At 43.1% G+C, this 24,408-nt stretch overlaps 1 protein-coding gene across 2 annotated transcripts in view; it reads right to left on the bottom strand.

Annotated features, from left to right (window-relative positions):
• PDE3A (phosphodiesterase 3A) overlaps window positions 1-24,408 on the bottom strand; it is a 398,418-nt gene that overhangs the window by 63,467 nt on the left and 310,543 nt on the right. For both annotated transcript variants that reach the window (XM_014609546.3, XM_019489473.2), the window contains exons 3-4: window positions 4,856-5,116; window positions 1,168-1,322 (exon numbers count right to left, since the gene is read on the bottom strand). In XM_014609546.3, the coding sequence (XP_014465032.3) occupies window positions 1,168-1,322; window positions 4,856-5,116 (416 nt within the window). The remainder of the gene's footprint in view (window positions 1-1,167; window positions 1,323-4,855; window positions 5,117-24,408) is intronic.

The raw sequence follows: 24,408 nt of genomic DNA, 5'->3' as shown, positions 1-24,408 counted from the left end.
CCAGGTGCTGTTTGGCCCACAGCATGTCCAGCTGAGATGGGGCAGCTCCACATCTGAACTCCAACCCTTGCCTCATGGGGACTGGTGGGAACCTGCATGCACAGCCCTGGCTTTGGTCCTGGCCCAGCCCATCCTGTGCCCACTCTGGACCCATCTAGTCAGAGTAGACCAATTCTGGACCAGCCAGGACCCATGCTCACAGCTCTGTTCCCAGTCCACCCTGTGCCTGCTCCAGACCCGCCTGCCCAGGATGAGTGGCAGGCTGCCCTGCTGCTCCTCTCCGCTGCCATCATCACTACCACCAGTGCTGCCTCTGGGCTCCACCTGTTACACAAACAGGGCAGCGGTGGCAGTGGAAAGGAGCCACAGAGCAGCCTGGGCTCAGATTCCAGGCAGCTGCAGTTAGAAGGAAGCAGCAGTGGCAAGGGGGTGGTGGCTGCTTGTCCTTCACACCCAGCAGCAGCTTCTGCCCAGCTGCCGCCACTGCTCATCATAGGCAAGCCGGTCCAGAGCAGGTACAGGGCAGGCCAGGCTCGGGGCTGTGCACGTGGGTCCCGGTTGGTCCAGAGTTGTTCTGCTCTGGCTGGGGTGAGTCTGGAGTGGGTGCAGAGTGGGTTGGGACTGGGGCTGTGCGCTCAGCTGCTGCTGGGCACTGATGGTGGTGAGGAGTTACAGGGCACATGGGCTATTCCAGGGGAGGAGGGAAGGGGTGCTGACCAGCCTGTGATAGCTCCCCAAAACTGCCTATGTGGCCTGCAGGCCCAAATAATTGCCCACCCCTGATATAACTATACACATTTTAAAATAAGATGTACAAGTAATGATCGTATGAGGAAACAAGAAATGAATGTTGCAGAGACCTCAAGTCTCCATGTTCTGGGCTTAATATCATCTTTTAAAATCCCCCCATTTCTAACTCCTTGAAACTTTTGCCTTCTAAATGCTTCCTAAGTTTACTTTTGTGACCAACTGATATAATGTAAAGGCACTGATTGTCTCCTGTAACAAACCCCCCCCCCCCCGAAAGAAATGATAGAAATTTTTTAATGCTTTTGATTTATAATTTCCCAAAACAGGATAGGTAACATATTTAGGTACCTCTGTGTTCACAGAGAAAGAAGGACATTTCCTTAAAGGTATATATAGAAGGGAAGATAATTTTCTTACCTGGATGAAGAAGATTCATAAGGTTTGATGCTGGCACTACGGTCCCTTCTCACTGGTGCTGGCTCCAAGGTAGGTAATCCTGTTGCCGATGTTGTTGTTGTCCAAGTTGATGACACACGTCTCAGTAGACCTGGAGGCAAACTCCTCCGTAAGCGCTAAACAGAAAACAGTAGTTTTGCAGTTATCCACCCAGCTGACTACCTTTGAGTAGACAGTACTCTATATTTTACTGATACTGACATTAAAGAACAGAAACATCACAGGCCTGATTGTTACACATACTCAGCTCTGACTGGAGTTACTGCTAAGGCATTTAACACCTTTGAAATTCAAGCCTTACATGACTTTTGCCAAGTCATTCAGCAGCCTTTAAAAGAGAATCCTTTAACATCAGATATACTATGTAGGAAAATCAGTAAAATTCAAACAAAAGAAAAAAAAGTCAAGATGTGTATCAAGTTGAATCAAGTTCAAGATGATACATCAAAATAAAGCATTTATATGCTGGAGCACTTTGTTCCAAAAAATAAAAATAAAAATTCAAACAAAAAAACAAAGCAAATAAATAATAGGTAGAAACAGTTGCAAGCAAAAATCCTTCCCAACATAGCAACAAAGTTTCTGTAACTTAGTTTCATTATATTTGACTCTGTACATGATCCTTGCTGATAATGTGCAAGTTCTCCCAAGGCTTGACAAAGCTGCAGACTGAGGGAATAGGCAGAGTGGAGGCAAAAGTAATTGTTATTAGAGACTTCACACTTCATTGCTGAGAAGAGTGGCTCCAATAAATGTTCTGAGAAAGTTATTTTTTTATAATCAATGTTTTGCTTTTAATTATTGTGAATCATCTACACTTGAGTAAAAAAATAATTTTGAATAGTTATCAGTATTAAAAATAATTATTTATAAGGCTCTATGAGGGATACCATCAGCTTAACAAGTGCAAGACTGGCTCAACAGCTCAAGTGAATGGATAGATGTGCTATATTTTGGCCAACATATTCAGACGTGGGTTACCACAGTTAGGCTGCTAAATCTATATTTATATACTTAACACATTTATTTTCAATAACTTATTTATGTGAACCATAACACATTTCAGCTAGTGCAACCTTACAGGCACACTTTACTTCTCTTATCGTCTGTTCATCTATTCTCTGTTGACTTCTTTCCTTTTTACCTGGATAGGTTGGAATACCAAGTTGGATATATACCAGTCTCTGATGCCACCGCACATATTAATATTGCACAAAGACAACATTAAAGGAGAGAAGTCAAACACTCAACAATAAATGACAGTTAGGGCTGCCTATGCAATCTTAACTCAGACTCTTGTAAGCATGCATTATGATCCATCTTTAATCAAACAGTGACCTCCTCTCTTGCCCAAATGTACTAAGTCCTCCTGCCCCACTGTATGGGTCCCCTCTACTTTAATCAAGTTACTCCTTCTTTCACTGTGCCAGGACCTCACTGGGGGACAAATATTAACAGCACAGAAGGGAACCATGAAAACACACCTCTGACACACATGACTGCTACACACACTTTCCTGCTGAACAGTACTAGAACTTTTCAAACTAAGGGCTACAAGAATTTTTCCCTTGCCCCGTTTTGCATATAGTTTTGTTTTAATTAAAATAATAACAATTAAAAAATTAGCTGGACACAAACCTGGGCATACAAATAATCAATTCAAGTAGTTAAAGTTACAAAGTACTGAGTACAAGGTCATACAACCTGAAGTGGTAGAAACTTTTACTAACCAAATCTATCAGCTCCACCTGTTTCACAGAGTGGAGTTGATCCATGTGCATTTTATTATTTTTTTTAAACTATTTAAATATTCAAATTAGACTGCTGCTTTATGCCTGGTCCATTTGGTTTGTGTGAATGCCTGTACCCCAAAGCACAATGCTTGCCACTCTGTATTGATTTTTTCTATTGCCATTAAAGTAATTCTAAAGCTCTGGTTAAGTGAATGAAACACACTCAGAGTCCTTTCCAAGCGTAAAAAAAATATTATCAATCACCTCTATAATCGCAGGCCGCAGAAATTATTTGTACAGGATAAGTACAAGAAAATGCGCTTCACAATTAGTTCCTACTAGCAAGTTTTATGTTCTTGTTTTACCAGAGAAGTTAACAAATTGTTTAAAAGTTAGAATGGACAACCTGGGCAGTTTTGAATATTTTCAGGGTGACTGGAGAGTTTTTTTTGTTTTATTTTTAACCTGCTAACTTTTGTTAACAGGTGGAGAAGCAGGGAATAAACTGCATTGGTTAGTTTCCTTTACTTTTGTTTGCTGTGCTTTCAAACACAGCTCATCCAATTAATCTTTACCAAATCTCCCATTATTTCCATTTTTCAGTGTGGGGACACTGATACACGTTGGAATCTGCTGGAATACAGTAATTACCGTGATCCAGCAGACTTGGTTAATCGGGTCTGCTCCAACATCCTGTAATTATGGTGCACTGGAGCAGCCTTGTTGCATATGTATAGGTGCCTATACTGTGTGCAATACTGACTTGCATGGTATTTTTTTCACAGAAAAGTATGGATGGAAGGGACCTCACAGTAATTACCGAATTTTTTTCAGGTGGACAAATGGGTCACAGAAGCCTTGATCCAAAGCTTATGGTGGTCTATTTTTGTCTAGCCAGGTGGCTCAATGGCTCAATATCTAGTTGGGAGGAAGTCTCAAGTGCGGTTCCCCATGGATCTGTCCGGGTCTGATGTTGTTTAAAGTCTTCATTAATGATTTAGACAATTGGATTGAGTACAGGCTAGTTGCAGATACTCTGTAGGGTAGGGCTAGGATCCAGAATGACTTGGATAGACTGAAGAAACAGTCTGCAGTCAACCAGATGAGATTCAACAAGAACAAGTGCAAAGTCCTGCAACTGGGACAGAATAATCACTTGTACAAATACAGACTGATGAATGACTGGCTAGTCTCCAATACTGCAGAGATGGACTGGGGGCTACAGTTGAGTTGTAAGTTGAATATGAGCCAACAGCGTGCTCTTGCTGAAAAAAAAGCCAACCGCATACTAGGTGATATTAGCAGAAGAATCACTTATAAATCAAGGGAAGTAATTCTTCTGCTCTATTTAGCACAGGTGAGGCCTCACTTGGAGTACTGTGTCATTTTGGGCCCCACACCTCAGGGATATGGACAGAGTGGAAAGGATGCAGTGTGGAGCAAGAAAAAAGATTAGTGAGCAAAACTTATGAGGAAAGGCTAAAAGAGCTAGGGTTATTTAGTGTGAAGAAGAGAAGGCCAAGGGGGAATTTGATAACAGGAAGAAAATAGGCTTTTCTCTGCAGTCATAAGGAACAGGACTAGGAACAATGGCCTGAGGCTGAAGTGGAAGAAATTTGGGTTGGAAGTTAGGAGGAGCCTTCCAATTATGAGGGTGGTCGAGCATTGGACCAGGCTACCTATAGAAACTGTGGAGTTTCTCCATCCTTGTAAATTTTCAAGAGCAGGTTCAACCAACTTGCGTGAGATGGTTTAGTTCAGGATGATCCTGCCTTGAGAAGGAGAATGGACTAGATGACCTTGTGAGGTCCCTTCCATCCCTACTTTTCTGTGATTCCATAAGGTGGAGTTGATGGAGTCAAGTTTTAGTAATCAGAATACAATGACTTTGACAGCCAACACAGAGAAGTACATACCTTGGGTATAGCCAGTTTTTCTCCTTTTTCTGGACATTCTTCTGAGTCGGAGCAAGTATAGTTCTCACTGAATGACACCAAAGGGTTGATTCTTGGCTTATGAATAGCCTGGAATGTTAACTGTGTATTAAGCAGATTGCTCACTGTTCTCAGGGAAGTACACACATTGGGTGGCAATGAGGGATCTGCCAACAGGTCTGTAATGAGCCCATGCGCTTCTCCCATGACAGCAATATCCACTGTAATACTGGTGCCTGATGACTGAAAAAGAGAAACAAAACAGTGGATGTGATACTATGGCTGTGCTCCCAATACCAAATGACCACATGTTCCATTAAATCAATGCCCTTACAGTGAAAATCATCAGTATATGTAATTTGTTATTTGTAGCTGAGAAAATTAATATAGATTAATTAAGATAACATAAATTATTCTCAACAGCTTGATCATTGGGTCCGCTTCACACTGCAAAATATGCTTGGAAATGTATCACATACAGTTGTCAGCAATTTCACAGGTTTTAGAACATTCAGAAAGCAGATATGGCATTATCAGAAATCATTAACAAAGGAGAACATGTTAGACAACAATACAGAAATTCAAGTAAAGATGAGATGTTATTCATATACTGCAGTTTAGCCACAAGTTATTGGGCTCAATACAGGAATTATAGAATGAAATTCAATGGCAGAGACTACCAACCTTTCTGGCCTCAAAAATGTAGTAGTTTATTCATTAATACGTAAGTACATACTAATAAAATTTATATATTTAAAAATTATTATTCAAGAAAAAAGAAGAGCTGCACCTTCAGTAATGGCAAAGTAATATATATTTATGGATCAATGATCTATAACTTGCAGTTGACAACTAATGATACTGTCTTAAAAAACTGAAGAACTGCAATGTGTAATGGAATAAATTATATGAAGAAAAGAAGAGTAGGCTTTGATTAATAAGCAAAATACACCAAAAGTAAAGTAGAAAATATGTCTTCCATCATCTCTAACCTACTGACAGAGCAGTGACATTTCCAGGTCAAATTTTTAATCAGGTCTTTATAAATCACTGTAATTGCCACATGACATCATCAATTAAAGGCATTCTTGAATGTGACCCTCAATGCTTTGCTTCTTTTGCTAGGCTGTTAAATGAATCCTACTGTTACTGCTTTGGAGCTTCCTACTGGGATAGCATCCAAAATTTTTATACGTAAATACATATATTCATGTGCACAAACCCACACACCCATCTATATGAACATATACTAAACTCTGATAGAATTCTCAATGGTCATCCTTTTTGGAAGTGTTACTGTGTCAATTTGACAGTTGTAAGTAGCATATAAGTTTGAGATGAAGAACCATTTATTTTACACCGATTTACTTGTGTATTTCTCACTTCAGTGAAGTAAGCAGGTCTGACTCAACAGGCTAAAGATACTGATTTTTTGCAAAACAGTCACAATCTCAGCTTTACTACTCGTGAAGAGCAGTAACTGAACAAAAAAGGGTCTGTCCAGTTGAACAGAGCTGACATCTGGAACATGACCAGAGGAACAGCATATGGCTGAGTGACCTAATAATTTGGCAGCTCCAGGCACCCTTAAGTCTACTAGTAAGTATTGCAATATATATTAGCATCAGGTTATCTCAAGTTACATGAGAGCTGATCATGGGCAGATCCAGGATTTACTAAAGGTGGGGTATAGTGCACCCACTCTGACTATGGGGGGACAGGGGCAAGGTGTAGCCAGAGCTTCCAGGTTGGTGGAGTACATCAGGGAACCAGGCAGGAAGCATGCATCTAACCACCAATGCCCTGACACCCACTGCTGCTGTCCCCAGCTGGCTAAGGGGTAGAGGGCATGGAGCTACTCCTGCTCGACTCTAGTTGTGCAGGGGGGCTGGATTCATTCTGGGACAGTGACAGCTGCAGTTTTGTCCTTCCAGCCCGTTCTCTACAGACTCCCCTTACCCACCAACTGGTCAGGAGCAGGAACTGGAAGGAGCAAGTTGCAAGTCACTGTTGCTGTCCCTAGCTGCACCCAAATTACCACACAGCCTGCTGCTGTGGCCAGAACAGGTCAGAAGTAGCTCTGGGACTCTGCCTGTGCCTGTGTCAGCTGGCAACAGAGGTGGTGGTGTGCAGCTTCAATCTTCCAGCACCTTCTCTCAGTCAGTGGGGGACACCTTTGGGGGACAGATGGGCAGGGTGCAGGTGCTAAAAGGAGGAACCTGTACAGAGATGCGGCTGTCTCCTGCTGAACCTGGCACCCCACACAGCTGCAGCCTGTGGCTGAAGCAGGGCAGAAGTAGCCCTGGGGGTTCCCCCTGTACATATCAGCTGGGAACAGCAGTGGCAGCAGCTGAAGAGGGGTGCATCTGCAAACCTCCTGAATCCATTCATGAGTCAGTCCAGGGCAGGAGACCCACGACAAAGGAAATGCAAGGAAGTCACACATTTTATAAATTTTCTGTATTTGTACTAATAAAATATGATGAGACAAAAATGCCCTGAATTATTGGAATTTCATAAACTGACTGCGTACATACAGAGTAATATTCATCCCCCACTCCCTCCCTACCTCCATTCAATGTGAATTTATAGCATCTGCCAAAGGTATATACATAAGTCCTGTATATTATGTAGCTTTTTTTTTTTTTTTATAAGAAAACATCACAGCAACTCTTACTATTAAATTATCTACACCTTGATATTTTGTGAAGTACTACATATTGCACTTCTTCACAGAAGTAAAGATATGTTTCATGCTACTTCAGTAATAAGTGTAAAAAAAGAATAATGATAACTCTTGTACTTCTTTGTTTTTGGTTCTAAGGAGTAAATTGTGCAATCCTTAGACCAGCCTCTACACCTGCAGGTAAAGAGGTGATTGGATCCCATGTGTGATCCACACAATCGTGCTTCCTGCCATACCACACGTGCATAGCAGGAGGTGTGACTGCACATTAGATCCAATTGTACCTTATTGTGAGTGTAGGGGGAGCCTGATCCTGCGCTCCCCTTGCATCAGCAAGAAGCAGGCACCCTTTTGCTGAGGGGGCTCCCAGTCTTGGGGGCCATGTGCAGCTGCGACCAAAAGTCCCTGCACCTGATAGGCTCCGAGTCCTGGCTGAGCCTCATGTGAGGTGCAGCTGGGACCCACAGCCCCAGCAGGTACAGGAATCTTGGTCCTGGCTGATCCCAGGAATTTCACACACTGCCAAGCTTTGGGGATCATGGCTGCCATCTTCCCCAGGGCTCAAGGTTTCACGCTGGGCATGATATACCCCTGCAGCTGGGAGCCCTATTGGCTGATGGGGCTCTCAGCCACAAGGGAGACCCTGTCACACATGCAAATTAAAGCTTAATAACAACCAGCTATAAAGTTAGTACACATTTCTGAGGCCTAATTGTATAGCTTGTTGCCATAGGCGCTGGAAGGGGGGCGCTAACAGGGCTCAGCCTCCCAAATGCGGGGAAGCAGTAGGGCCACAAGGCAGCCCAGCTGAGAGCTTCTGGTGGCTGCAGCAGGGGTGGAGAGGGAATGGGGCTAGGGGAGGGGCAGGAACGGCAGAGCCAATGGGGTGCAGGACTGAGCCGTAAACAGCTTGTATGTGGGGTGCAGCTCTTGATGCTACACACACCCTGGATCTCTGTGTGCCCCTGGATCTGCGTGGGGCAGGGCAAGCTGCCACTGGGGGCTGAGGCCGGGGCTATACCAGACCCTTCTCACTGGGGGGGAGGCAGTCTGGGCTGTGGTGGATGGTGGCATTGCTGGGAGGGGGCTATGGGGGGGGGGGGGGCTTCAGCCACCCCAGAATTCACCATAGCCCACCGACCCCCCTTCCCAGGGCCACTGCTGCCTGCCGTGAGCACAGCCCAGCTCCTCCATCTGGAAGAGCCTGGTGCAGCCCCATCCCCAGCCTTCAGCAGCAGTCTGCCCTGCCCACCTTGGACTCCCAGGACTTGTACAGCAGCAGGAGTCACCACCCCCTCCCCGCACCCCCCAAATGAGCCACGGCTTTGTCCCTTGCCCCGTGCCAGCTGTGCAGGGCCTGCCTCAGCAGCATCAGCATTAGTGTTATTATAATCATTATTATTATTATGAACAATGATGATTCAGGGTGGGGCAGGTGCAGGGCTCCCGGGGGCTTTGTCTCCTCCAGAGCAGCTGAGGCTGGCCCCACTCTGGCCCCCAGCTCTGGGCATCCCCCCGGCGGTGTGGGGTCAGGGCCAATGCAGGGAGGCAGCCAGGGCCAGTGCAGGGCTGGGGGTGGTGGATTCAATGGTGCGGGGGGGTGCCAATGCTGGGCAATGACCCTGGGTGTGGGGGAAGGGACGGCCGCATGGGTACAGCAGGCCCCAATCCTGGGCCTGGCTCAGCTCCACTCGCTCCTGATCTCTGCCCGGTCCCATCCCCAGCTTCACTCCCTCCCCCTGGGCCCCTTCCCCCAGAGACTTACCTACACTTAGCCCCATTGTTTTCTCCCTCTGCCTATGCTGGTTGGAGCTTTTCATTGTGTAATCACTACTTTGCATGTGTGACTGGCCTCAAGGTAATTGCATAATTTACTAGTTAATTGTGTGACACCTGTAATGTGTAGAGGGGGCCTTAGAGCCAAACATACACAACTTTGACCAGATTTAATTATAACAGCAATAACCAAAGAACATAAAGCAGAGGAACATTTTCTATAATTTATTAGTTTTAGCAAATTAAAATCACATGTCAATTGTTTATATTTAGCATGTCAGACTGCCATAGTAAAATGTTCTTATACAAATAGCTTGATTTTACAAAAAAAGAAGCCACTGAACAGTATTCCAAATTCACTTGTGATAGTTTGATTTTAATCAAGTTATCACAAGTGAATTTTGAATACTGTTCAGTGGCTTCTTTTTTCCAGAACAAAGACTAAACAGTTCTGAAGAACTCAGTGTTTTTCCTGATTCTGCAACTTAAAACTATAAAGAAAAAGTGTTAAACTGATTTTTAAAACATTATTCAAAAAATACAACCTAATGTTGATTTGCTTTTTTAAGGAGACAATCTGGAACTTATTTCCAATAAACTACTCACTGTAAAAGTGAAGCATATTTATGTAAAACAGACAACTGCTGAAGATTTTTGGGTTTCTGCCACTTTATATCGACTGCCATTTTTTAAGGGTTAAGAGGAAAAAATATTAAAAACACTGCACCATACATGGTAAGCTTTTGCATATAGTTTACTCTTAATGCAAACAGCCACTAACCTGGATTTCTCCCAAACCACTTTGCTCATCTAAAACTAAAGCCCGGAAATTTGGAAATGAAGACAAGAAACAATATACTTGTAATCAACAGTAATGTGCAACTCTCTAACTCAAAAAGTTAATCTGATTTTGAAAGGTGAATTTTACTTTCATGTCGTAGCTATGCCAACTCTCATATACTAAATTGTGCTGCAGAACTTTGTATCCAATCTTATCCTACACATTTTGGAGAAATTTGGAACAGGACAAGCTTCATGGCTTCAGTCCAATGCTGATTTAAGTATTCATGTGCAATGATTCAAATTCAAGGATTGCAGTTGTGTGCTAGGGTATAAGAAGTAGAAAGTGAAACTGACCAGACACAAAAGTCAAAGCAGACTAAATGACTAGCATATGTTTGTCCATACATCTGAACAAGATGCTTATATAAACACTACATTGTACAAAATTATAGAAAACTTAAAAAAAAAACTCCCAAAAAACAAAAAGCATGGCACTCAGGTTGGGGTTTTGGTATAATAATCATTATTTATTTATGATTTGTATTACTACATTAGGACTTGGAATCCCTAACCCAAATTTGGACCTGATTTCATTGTATGCACATACAAAGAAGGTAAACAGGAGAGAAAGATAAAACATGGAAGAAAATAGCATTCCCTTTTAATAAATATGGCTTTAGAAACAGACAGATAAGGCACCAAACCTACATACATTTAGGCAAATTTCACTTTATGTACATGAAAAGTTCAAGGTGAATTCTAATGCTCTTGAAGAAATATCTATATCTTTTTTTGAAGGAATGGGCTGTAGGTAACTTATCCAAGGTCACAGGAAAGGGATCTTAATGCAGATTTTTCCAATTGTCGATTTAGGATTTCCTAAGACCACACGAGAGAATTTGAAGGAACACAAATGAAAATAACCAACTGATAAATTTTGTTTGATATCTTTATATTTTTAAACCGTTGTATAGATTTATTAGACTTTAATTCCTCCTGTTTAATTCTTTGGGGTGCTTTGAAAAAGTTCAAGAACTAATATGCCTTAAATTCTACAGAATTTTAGAACAAGTGTAGCAGAATCCTCTTTGTTTTATCTTATTAAGATATTCAGGACTTTTCCACAAAAATCTGAGCATAAAGAGTTATTGAATTGTGGAAGCATTACAGGCAGTCCTCAACTTACAAGGTTTCGAGTTACATTTCGCATTTACAACGTTTATAAATTGACACCCTGTTTCAACTGTGTGACATCATTTTCTACTTTACAACACTTGATCCAATGCTATGCCACGCCATGCCAGTGAACAAGTTCACTGCGTTACCCATCTCCTTGGAGAACATCTGTCCAAACTTCCTTGGACACTTTCTTTAAGAAAGCAGACAAGACTCCAGAAAAACCTGCAGCCAAGACTCCTGAGAAGACTCCAGCGAAGAGCCCTTCAAAAAGTCCAACCAAGAGCCCTTCAAAAAGTCCCGCAGTCACCTCAAAGAAGTCCTTCCAAATCAATATGATTACTATTTACAATATAAATACATTAATGTAGCTATATTAATTATCTATAATCGGTTGAGTGCAAAATTTTGGGTTATTTTTGGAGAAAATATGATATCGGGCCTTGGTTCAGGAACTGACCCCCCATTTATAACATTGTTTCCTATGGGAAAATTGGTTCTGAGTTACAATGTTTCGACTTAAAACACATTTTTTGGGAACCAATAGTGTTGTAAGTTCGAGGACTGCCTGTACATGAAACTTTCTGTTAGAGAAATGTTCTAGGGAAGAAAACAGGAACAAAGATTTTCCTTTAATCATAAATCCTTATCAATCAGTTCAGTTTATGCGCTGTCCTTGAGCAAACCCAAACATAAATGACTAGCCCATGAGAACAACAGATCTAGTATCCTTACCACCAACAGTTCCCCTCACCGCTAATAAAACTTCATTGCCTAAACTACTACCATTGTGTTCCAACTCTAAGACAAAATTGCTAAACATGTTATGGCTGAACCCTGTGATATACCTCACTCTACTCTCTTACAAAAGAAGGGTGATTTTCAGTCCAAATAAAGAAAGAACAGGAAAGAAAACAAAAAAAGAACTAGAAAATGAATAAGGCAATAGTATCTCTTATATCCTCTATCTTTGTGTAATCAAAGTAAGATTATAAATAAAGTAATAAAGTAAGATATCATGCAGGTTCCAAGTCAGGTCATGAATTCCTGGGCAAAGCTGCCTGAAAATAAAATTAAAAATAAACATAGCTGACCATTTTTTAACCTTGCACAGTATATGATTTGAAGCAAATATGTGAAGTGACTTCTATGGAAGCAATGGATGCTTTTTAAGGCCACCTCAAGTGCAACTACCGCTTTCTACCAATGGGCTAAACAAACATAATTGTGTATAATGTTTTTACACTGAAATTTTTCCTGCTAAAAATGCAGAGGAATAGAGTCTGACCTGGATAAGACTTCTCTTTTACACTAATATAAAAGCAGGTAGGAAATCTAGGAGTATGTTCTTCTTTAATATACCACAACCCCAGTACTCCCTATGATGTAGACTTAGCTCAAGTGCTATATGGGAGGGGTAAGCACACTTCTGTGATTAGAGAGAATACCTCAACACCCTTTACTTAGCAAGGCAGACAAGAGAAACAGCCTTCTGAAAGAGACCTGCCCAGTAGGGGTGTGCGAATTGGGCCCTATTCGATTCGGATTCAGCCCGAATTAGGGGCAATGATTTGATTAGTTGATTCGGATTACTGTCTCTGATTCGATTAATCTGAATCTGAAGATTCGATGCTGATTTGGACATAAACACATCTTTAAATGTTTTTTCTACATACCTCAAGGTACCAGGCGCAGCTTGTGAACACTGTGATGCTGGGGCTGATGGAGTGTCCCATAGCAGTGTGGGAAGACCCTCCACGTGCTTGATGGTGAACCCAGAAGTGGACCTAAAGTACTTCCCAATGTGCCCCACTGGCTCAGAGATCAGCCGCAGGGGGCCCTGGCTGCCCCCGCCAAGACCGAGGAGGCACCAGTAGCCGAGCCGGGGGAGGGACAGGAGGGCCCCCCTGCATGCTCCCCAGTGGACTCAGAAGTACTCCTGGTCCACTTCTGGGTCTGCTGCTGAGCACGCTGGGGAGCCCACCATGCTTCTGTGGGACACTCCATCCACCCCAACATCACAGCACTCATGAGCCACCCGGTACCTTGAGGTATATAGAAAAAGCATTTAAAGCTGTGTCTATGTCCGAATCGTCAAATCTTTCCGAATAGATTTGGAGGGTTCAGACTCGATTCAGAGAGATTAAAGGATCCTCTGACTCAATTAGGATTTTGAGATTCGGCCACCGAATCGGGCCAAATCTCCATCAAATCAAATCAGGGAATGAAGCTTCACACAGCCCTACTACCCAGGAGCAGGTAGTCACAATGCACCAGTGAGATATTGAATCACATGCTGTGCTGGCACTTAGAGTGCCCTCGCAGTCTAATCCCAGGGGAAACAAACTATTTTCCTACTGATTTTTACAATACCTAGAATTGTAGAAACATCAGAAAAGGTTTTAAGCACAAAGGACGACATGGCTAGGAACAGACATTCAAAAAGCCCGAGCCTGAACGATTCAGTCTTTGCAGGTTAGTCTAACCTGCATAGAGTGAACCAGTTTACAAGTGGATAGATGTTCGACACATGCCTGCAGCAGCTCAAGCCAGAAGCCTTGGGGCATTAGGGTAGCCCTTACTTCCTTCCAGAGGGAAGCTGAGCTGAAGAGGGGGGTGTAGCCAGGCCCCAATGGCTCGCTGACAGCAGGAAGCAATATGGGCTCACAGAGCTGCCCAGCCCCAGAAGGGAACTCTTAGCCCTCCTCCCTCTCCTCCATGACCGCAGGGCAAGAAGGGGGGCCCTGTTCAGTGCTGGGGGAGCTCTTCTCCCTCCTCCTTCCCTGCTGGCACCGTGGGGTGGGGAGGGGAACTCTGTGAGGCTGCCTAGCCCCAGAGCGGGACTCTTCCCCTCACTCCTTCCCAAGGGCAGGAGGGTTGCTCTGTTCCATGCTGTGGGGAACTCTTCACCCTCCTACCCCCCAGAATGGCAGTGGTAGCATGGAGCTCAGCTGGGCAGGGTGGGGGTGTCTGGGTGGGGAGTGTAGGGCCTCCCACACACTTCCCCGTGGCTGCAGCCCCAAGCGCAGAGCTCAGCTGGGCAGGATACAGGTGGGTGGGGTCTAGGGGACTCCCCCCATGGCTGCACACACTCCCCCGTGGCTTCAGCCCCCGCTGCCTGGCAGCAGCAGCAGCAGACAGGGAGGTCAGGGTACTCGTGCCTGGTGCAGGCCTGGCTCCGGCCAGCAGAGCACTGAGGAAGAGAGCGGATCCCACTGGGGCTCTGAGACTGAGCCTGGACTTCCAGTTCCAGTGCTGGAGCCAGGTGCTTTCCTCACTCCCTGCTGTGCAGTCCTGCACTCACACACTGCTGGAACTGGAGGAAGCCCCACCCCTGCTTCCCCAAAGAATCCAGTGCCACATCTGCAGGTTGCTCCGATGGAGAAGCCCTGCGCTGGACTCTGCAGGGAAGCTGGGGTGGGGCTCTCTCCAGTCCAGGCAGACTGCAAGTGTGGAACTGCACAGCAGGGAGTGGGAGAAGCACCTGGCTCCAGCTCTGGAGCTGCAAGCTCAGGCTCAGTCTCAGAGACCCAGTGTGGGATAAGACAGACTCTGCTCTCTCCCCTAGTGCAGCACTGGCCAGAGCTGCACCTGCACCAGGCACAAGTGCCCTGACCTCCCTGCTTGCTGCTGCTGCCTAGCAGCAGTGGCTGCAGCCATGGGGGAAGTCCCCTAGACCCCTCCACTTCCACCCTACCCAACTGAGCTCTGCACTCAGGGCTGCAGCCATGGGGAGAGTCTCCTACATCCCCCACTCCCACCCTGCCCAGCTGAGCTCTGTGCTTAGAGCTGCAGCCATGAGGGGACTATTTGATGTCCTCAGTTGTGCGGATTACCACCAGAGTCTTAGGGCCACAGCCATGAGGGGAGTCTCCTACACCCCTTACTCCTACCCCGCCCAGCTGAGCTCCACATTCCCACTGCCCCTCTGGGGGGAGGAGGAGGAGGAATAGTTCCCCTGAGCATGGAACAGAGCCTCCTTCTGCCCCCCCGCTCAGGGCCAGGCAGCATTGCATGGCAGTGGGAAGGGGAAGGGGAGGAGGAGAAAGAAGAGTCCCCATCCAGCGCCTCACAGAGTCCCTCATCCCACTCTGGGAGGCGGAGGAGTGGGAAGAGTCCTCCCCAGCATGGAACAGGGCCCCCCTTGCCAACCCTGCAAGACAACCTACCCAGCATGGGCCCATTAAGGTGAAGGGGGCAGGGAGAAGGGTTCATTCCTTCCTCCTCCCTTCCCTGCATCCAGGGTTTGCCAGCTCCAGGGGACACCGCTGCAGCCCCCTCCCCTCTGGTCCCGGGCAGACAGGCTGACCCCAGCTGCAGTGGGGGAAGAGGGAAGGAGGGAAGAATTAACCCCCTCCCTGCCCACTTTTCCTTAATGAAGCCATGTTGGCCAGTGTCTCTGCTAGGGCTTGTCCCTGCTCCGGCTAGAGAGCAGAGGGGCAGGGTCAGCCTTGCTGCAGAGCAGAGATCCCTGCCCAGCCCAGAGAGCATGCCGGGATGCTGGGGGGTCTCTGGTTTATCTTAAACTAGCAAAGAGTCTGGGAGAGACACTGCATAAACCAGTTTGACCCAAATCAGTTAAGTCTGTTACTACATTCAACCAGGTTTATCTGAAACCAGTTTTGGTCATTTTGAAACTGGTTTATGTGCACTGATGTCTGTTTTGTTACAGGTTTAAACCAGTTTCTGATAACTTAAACCAGTTTATGTGTAATGTCTGTCACTAGCCCATGAGAAGACACTGTTTGTGCACACAGATAGAAACAGTCTGTATTTTAATCTGAGTAATGAAAACTATTACTTTTTCCCTAGTTATGTGCACTGTTTTGGTATACATGCCTTTTCCAAAAAAACCCCCAAACACAGCCTTTCTGGAGAGGAAATGATATGAATTTCTAAATATGCTGTAAATTTGCTGTTTTCAAACTTTAGTAATTTTAAAATAGAAAAAGCCAAAGATATATTCTAGAAACTATTTTTTTGGTTGTTGGTGGTTTTTTGTTTGTTTGTTTCTTTTTAGAGAAGTCATTCTTAAGTTTCTCTAACTTTTAACCCATTCGAAGTAATCACAGCTTTTGCAAAAACTAAATTTGGACCCTTGTAGAAAATGGTATGGATTTGGGGAGGAAATATGCTGGCATTTCTGTAAACATCAGTGCAAAAGTGCCTCAACTTAAAGCAATCGTAACTGTGAAGTTGCTATAAGTATGCTACCTCTTTGCAAATAAACCATAGCTGACACTTTTACCAATACCTATATGTCAACAGTATCTAACATTTTCTATTTTAAAACCCCTTTTCTCAGTTGGTTACAAACTTTGTCAAACTAACTGTTCAAACTGAAATTGTTCGCTCAGGTACTTGCCTCAGGCAAATTATTTTGGAAATTTTCTGCAAAAACCATTCAGTCATTTCCCGAAGATGTTGTTAGAGAAAAATCTATAGTCTTAGCTGTGCCAATTTGTTTTTTTTATTTTTTTTGTTTTGGTTTGGGTTTTTTTAGTACACTGATAGCTTCACTAGTCCTAATATCATGTTTGGAACTGGGACTTAATAGTCTGGCAAAAGCACTGGTCTAGTATCAGGGGTGATCCTTATGCTGACCTGAGAACTGGCCTATGCATATGCACCTGAAAAACTGTATTTCATAGTTTCGTAGCTGGTAGGGTCAGAAGGGACCTGAGCAGACCATCAAGTCCGACCCCCTGCCATGGCAGGAAAAAGTACTGGGGTCAAACGACCTCAGCAAGGTGTTTGTTTAACCTTCTCTTAAAGACCCCCAGGGTAGGAGCCAGCACCACTTCACTTGGAAGTTGGTTCCAGATCCTAGCCGCCCTGACTGTGAAGTAGTGCCTCCTGATGTCTAGTCTGAATCTACCCTCTGCCAGCTTGTGACCGTTATTTCTAGTCACTCCTGGTAATGCTTGTACAGATTCATTAAAAAAATGGCCGTCAAATTCACTAATTATTCTGTCTGCATTAAGCTTGCCCCATCCTCTCCGTCCTACCTGTTTACATGACTGCACATATCACCACAGAGCAAACAGCCATGTTTTCTCCCAAGGCTGCAGGGGCTGTACAAAATTCTGCTTCAGTTATTCTTCTTAAGCTGTTGGGGACTAGTGCATTGCCAAAAACAGAACTGGGAGTGAGGAGGATATAAACTCAGTACAGTCAATGGACAGACATGGATAGTACTTCTGCCTAAGGAAAACCTTTTGCAATCTATGAATGATGCACAAAAAGACATACCTTGTGCCCATCTACTTGACATAAAACTGCTTAGGATAAATCTGTAAAAGAAACAGTCATTTCCTTATCTCAGGAGACCACTGCCACCATTTTTACAGGCCCTTTTGGATTTGTTTTCCTCAGTAGGAGGAAAATTACTTTGGTTTGTTGTTGATAGGAAGCAAAAGGAAAAAACAAACAAACAAACAAAAAAACAGTGCAACTAAATAAAACAAAATTAGGTCGGTTCATCCTAAGAAAAATGCTTCCCAAGCAGATGGATGATCAAAATATCTAAGAGCCAAAAGAAATATGAAACTATGAAAGCAAATACTTCAATTAACCCATCCTACCAAGGCAGCCAAGCAATACACTGTCTTCCCAATTCAGCCCAAACCCCAGAAGGCTAATGATTACATATACGATTCTTCTCTGCTGAGCTTTTGGATTCCTCTGCCAGTCTATGGATCTGTCATTGCATTAAAGACAACAGGGAAGGAAGAATTTAGGGAAAGGAGCTCTTGAACGAAGAGACACTACAAAGCAGTCTCTGTGGATGAGTCCCTCTTGGCACTATTTGAAATGAAGTGGAAATTCTGATGTTTTCATCTAGTAGTGCTGGAGTGATGTAGTTTTGATGATCCAGCAGCTATGCAAGAGGCAAGGATTTTTTTGTGGGTGATATATTTTATTTGGCCAACTGCATGGTTGGGAGATAAAGGAAGACCAGCTTTCAAATGCAAGGTATTCTTCATCACATGCACGTGTCATATTTTCAATGGGAGTACAACACACACTTTCTTTTGACTTCCAATGGGAGTTGGTTGCTTAATTCCTTTTAAATATTATGGAAATCACAAACAGCCAATGAAAAAGAATGAAAAAAGAATTACTTGTAAAGAGAGAATTATTACCAACAAAATAATGATTTCTAAAGTTAAATTCAGAACTTTTACTTAAAATGTGGCTCATGGAGAAAATTACATTCCAAAGAAAGGCTCTCTTCTGCTTTGAATTTTTCAATTAAATAGGGAATTTCACTAATGTATAATAGTTTGTTTTAATGGTCTTATCACAGTTCTTTAATTTGTGCATGGGATAGTTGCAGACTGGTAACTGGAGGCTTACTAAGTCATTGCTGATGCAAAGGTTACAGGGGCAACCATCTTCAAGATGAATTTGAATTGTATTAGCCCCAGTGGTGACACTAGCAGAATGAAGGAGATACTAGCTGGCACACAAGTTTGAGGATGTCTGACCTCCTAGGACATGGCCTAGTGAACACATAGATAGACTTAATTATCAGGTCTGTTACTGTCTATTTACAAGTAAGTTCTTTTGGTTCTACAAAGCTCCAACTTAGAGCAGCCAGGGACACAGCACAACCTTAAAAACACATTCCATTAAAAATCACCACTCTTCCTCCTGCACACTAACTAATCCTCCTACATTTTCAAACTAACATTCAAAGCTCTGTTATGTAGTTAAAGTCAAAGAATTAACATAACCTAATTTTTAAAGTATCTATAAATCACACAACGTCCTCTGGCGTGCAACTTAAAAATGGATATTATTTAAAGATTGTGCTATTAGTAGGGTGGTAGGGAGACACAGTGATTAATCATTTTTTATATTTATTTAAAATTTCACAGACATCTGTTTTCTCTATTATAAATTGTTTGAAGGTATTAAGCAAAGCAGCATCATTAAATAGCACACACAACGTGATCCAAATAAATTCAGGTTTTAGACTAAAATAAAAGAATCTTTGTTTGGGTAAAGAATTACTACGAGGAGTGTCAAATGTATTTCCAAGTATTTTATAGTGTGTCACTATAAACAAAAGCTGAGAAGGAACTGCTTAATTTAGTAAAGTTTCAGGAAACTGCTTGTCTTCAAAAACTTGAGTGATGCAAAAGAAAAGAAAAACTGAAAAAGGGAGTGAAGTGTACAGTTTCAGGCATAGTGCTTCCAAAGTTAGTCACAACTCCTATTGACTTTAAATAGAAGCAGAGGCAGGATACAAATGTTCCATAGCACTTTTTGCATATATTGTCATTTAACAATCATGATTTTGTAAGGTTCTCACAAGCGAGCGAAAATATTTGTGGCACTATTTTCAGAAAGTGCTAGGCAACTTCATTTCTCACTGAAGTCAACGGCAGAAGCAAACATCAAAATCAGGGCAACAGTTGATATGAACTAGGGCAGTATGTGTATGTGGAAAACCACACTTCCAAAAGTAATAGCTACCTTATTCTACTTAGCTCATGATACTCTCTTTTCATCAGCCTTTGCAAAGACAAGCTATCATAACTTTGCAGCAGAATGCTCGTATTCATGTTGGTAACAAGTATCCTTCTCTGTTTTCATCTTTCACTTTAATCAACACTGGTTCCCTTGTAATAAACTTCTCTGTGAATGATATGATACTTATACTTCCTTCTGCTAATAATTTCTGGATCTTTCACCCAGTAAATAGAGAGGTCCCATCCACTCCATTAGTCAAGCTGGTGTTGGTAACCCACCATGCAAATCTATACATCTTTAATCTCATAAATTAGTCACACTCAGGTTACAGATTTTCAGATGGATGGAACTCTTTTTGTGTTTGCATTAAAAAAAAAGAACCAAAACAAAAAAACATCAGGCAATGCTCTGACTGTGTGATGCTGACTGTATCTTAATTCTAATGGGACACCGATCTAAACTGAAATCATGATTCCATCTTAATGAGTCCTAGGCATTTGACACAAAACCTGTACTTTGTGGCTAAAATCAAACCTCTGACTCTTGGTGAAGTTTAGATTTGGATTCATGTCTAAATTTAGTAATGTGGGCTCTAGCTACCCAATACAAGTATTTAAAATATATTAAATTCTATTCTCCAAATTCTTGTGTTCCATTGGTTCTACCATTAATAGAAGTCAATAGCTGACATGAAAAAATGTCCGAAACAGTAAAATGGCCTTTATTACTACTGCACGGAGCAGCTGGTCACTTTATTGTTAGCAAATAAAAGCGATGAAACCATTTAAAACAAAAAGACCAATGCATCTGTGCTCATGCATTGCTCATAGGATTTTAGAGAAAAAGGTCCAAAGTACTATGGCTGCTGACAACTATGAAATACATGCTGCCAGAGGATGCTATAAAATGACTACAAAGTCCTGTGTGACCACAGAATCAATGCAAAATAAACAGCATTATGCAATGGCTGATAAATGTCACAGCTCTAAGTAACTTATTACTTTGGAGACAAGTGATAACGTACGGTGTGTGCACGCGCATGCGCACACGTGTAGTGTATGTGCATGTAGAACTAAACATTCTGTTCCTCTGAGAACAAAAATGATTGACAGAGCCTGCCAGCTACAGAATTAAGGTCAATATTGCACAATATGTTACAACGCACATGACTAATTGAGGGAAGCTATGAACAAAAACAAACCAGATGTGCAAATTTGTAGGGAGATGGGTGCAGGGCTGTTACTCATTTTAAAAGGAGAGACTGAGAACACATTTATCATCAAACCTTTCTTAAAGTTGAAGCTGCTAACCACATTAAAGCTACTTTTACTTTAATACAGAGCACTGGAGCTTTCATTTAAAAAGACGGAATCTTGTAATCTGGGGATGGAACAAGGGCTGTTTACCGAAGATGCCAAGTCAGTGGGTCAAATTTTCCATTTTTGATGGGGAGTCTCCTTGCAAATAAGGAACATGATTTAGAACTGGGAAAAAATCAGGGAGTTTTCAATTTGTTGGCAATTCTGAAATTGTTTCAGGTCGAAACTCAAACATTTTTAAAAAAATTTCAGCCTTCCAAACAGCTGAAAAGAAACATTTTTGTGTTGGCTTGCACGAAGTGTTTCATTTTTAGCCAAAGCAATAGCTTTCAATTCCAAGCAATTTTAAAATATTGTAAATGAAAAACAATAACATTCTGAAGCAAAAACATCATTTCAAATTACATTTTTTGCCGTTTTATCAGAATGCCTGCCATAGTTTTCAGAAAGGATAAAATCTATTTCAAAAAGAGTCTGCGAGATGTCAGCCATATATAGATATGTCAGTAATATGTGCCAGTCATATATATATATACACACACACACACACATCTATATGACACACACATGTCAATCTCTCTCTCTCTCACTCACAGAAAAAAATCAGTCAAAAATGTTACCCATCTCTACCATCATCCCTGTAGAATGTGAATTTCAGCACTGACTTCAATGGGAAAACGACTGATTTAACAAGGGCCAGCAGCTGAACACTGGTAGTATGTCCACACAAATATTAAAGGTAGACCCTAAGAGTGCCTCTTAAGTGACCCAGTCTCATGAGCCCTTCTCTACCATACCTAGTGGCTGCTGCACATTGTGTTTCCTGTCCTTTAAGCAAATTCATTGTAGAAACCAGTCTGAAGACTACTAGTTGTTCATTCTTGGTTTGTCTTTCCCTTTGGCCAAGAAAAAGAAAAGGGGGCTACAGAAGGGCTGCTAGCCAGGCACAGGAAGTAGCATGATAGATAGTCTGTGTGCAGTGCCTGGGCAAATTCAAAACACATAACAGACAATGCTGGGCTCAAGATGCTGGTTCCAACTTAAATCCTGGAAGGTCAGCAGACAAGGTTCCTTGGGTGAATTTGATATCTTTTATTAGACCAACCCAAATGGTTGGAGAATAGTTATTAAGCAAGCTTTCGGGTTCAAAAACCCTTTGTCAGGCTAAGGACACTGCAGCAGTTGCTGCGTGCTCTTCCTGGATGGAATGAAAAGTAAAGAAGCCAGGGGCTGGGCTGCCCTGGGGAGGCAGTTGCCAGGCAGATCGTAATGTATCAAAATTCAATGTCTATGTTTAGTCCCTGATCTCTAGTATCCAGCAGGTTGATGAAATGGAGCTCATAGGCTCGTCTCTGGGATGTGTTGTGCAAGTTGCCCTTGAGGATCAGGACTGAGAGATTGGAGAGAGAGTGGCCCTCCTGTGAGAAATGTGCCCCCACCGGTAATTGGGTATTTCTATCTTTGATGGATTTCCAGTGTGCGTTCATTCTGGTGCGCAGTTGTTGTTTGGTCTCTCCTACATATCTTCCATCAGGGCATTTGGTGCATTGGATGAGGTATACTACATTTCTGGAGGTGCAGCTGTAAGATCCTGGGATGCTGATGGTTCTGTTGTGGGGCGTAGTAATAGTGGGGGTGGTGGAGATGTGTTGGCAGGTTTTGCATTTCTTGTCCTGGCACAGTCTGGATCCTTTTGGTGTGTTCTGGGGTTGAGGAAGTTTGCTTCTGGTGATGAGGTTGGCGAGGTTCGGTGCTTGTCTGAAGGCTAGGATGGGTGGCTCTGGGAAGATCTTTTTCAGAATAGGGTCTCTTTCTAATATAGGTTGCAATTTTTTGAGGATTTTCCGTACAGGTTCAAGGGATGGGTGATACGTCATAACCAGCGGTGTGCGATTTGTGGGTGTTTTTCTTCTGTACTGCAGCAGTTCTTCACATGGTATCCAGGTGGCTCTTTCAAACGTGCGATCTACCTCTCTGGAGGAGTGGCCTTGCTGGGTGAAAGCCTTTTTAAGATTGGCGAGGTGGCGATCCTGGGTGTTCTCTTCAGTACAGATGTGGTGGTATATGAGGGCTTGGCTGTATATCACAGCTTTTTTGGTGTGTTTCAGGTGATTGCTGGTTCTGTGCAGATATATATGTTGGTCTGTGGGTTTCTTGTATACTGTGGTCTGTATTTTACCCTTCTGGATACTGATCCTTGTGTCTAAAAAGGGAATGTTGGTGCTGGACTATTCTAAAGAAAGTCGGATGGAGGGATGGTGACTGTTGAATTTCTGGTGGAACTCAATCAGAGATTGCAGGTTCTCACTCCAAATGATGAAGATGTCATCGAAGTATCTTAGGTATAGTAAGGGTTTGATGGTGCAGTTCTTGAGGAAGTCTTCTTCCAGGTGGCTTATAAAAAGGTTGGCATACTGTGGGGCCATTTTAGTGCCCATAGCTGTTCCCATCATCTGGAGGAAGTGTTGATTATTAAAAGTGAAATTGTTGTGTGTGAGGATGAAGTGTATAAGCTCAATATCTTTGGGTCTGTATTCTGGGTTGTAATCTTGTTCCTGTAAATATGTAAGGCAGGCTTGGATGCCATCCTGGTGTGGGATGTTGGTATATAGGCTGGTAACATCCATGGTGGCTAGGAGCGTGTTGCTGGGAAGGTGGTCTATGTTTTTAAGTTTCCGTAGCAAGTCTGTAGTGTCTTGGACAAAACTTGCTCTGTGGGTGACAAGCGGTTTTAGGATGGATTCAACAAAACCTGATATTTCCTCAGTTAGGGTCCCATGGTTGGATATGATAGGTCTGCCAGGGTTCCCCTGTTTGTGGATTTTAGGGAGCATGTAAAAAGTCCCCAGGTTAGGTAGCAGGGGGATCAAGGTCTGTAGTTTTTCTTGTAGTCTTGATGGAAATGATTTGACGGTATTGTTGAGTTTTTTGGTGAAAAGGGGAGTAGGATCTTCTTGTAGTTCTTTGTAGTAGGTGGTGTCAGAGAGCTGTCTCTTGGCTTCCTTTATGTAATCCTCACGGTTTAGGATGACTATGGCTCCTCCTTTGTCTGCTGGTTTTATTACTATTTGGTGGTTAGATCTTAGAGATTCTATGGCCTTTTTCTCTGGTAGAGAGAGGTTGTTGTGGTGGCGCGTGTTGCTGATTATTTCATTGTTCATTCTTTCCCTGAAGTAGTCAATGTAGCGGTCAAGGTTAGGGTTTCGTCCACTGCGAGGTGTCCAATCTGATGGTTTTTTTGGCTTTTTGGCATTGATCCTTTCCTGAATGTTGTCAGAGGATGAGTTGTTGTTGGGAGTGGGTTCAGTTTGGTC

The sequence above is a fragment of the Alligator mississippiensis genome, chromosome 4 (assembly GCF_030867095.1).
Source record: "Alligator mississippiensis isolate rAllMis1 chromosome 4, rAllMis1, whole genome shotgun sequence".
NCBI classification, from domain to species: domain Eukaryota; kingdom Metazoa; phylum Chordata; order Crocodylia; family Alligatoridae; genus Alligator; species Alligator mississippiensis.
Note: the sequence above shows the minus strand (reverse complement) of the source record. Positions and strands in the feature narration are given on the sequence as shown.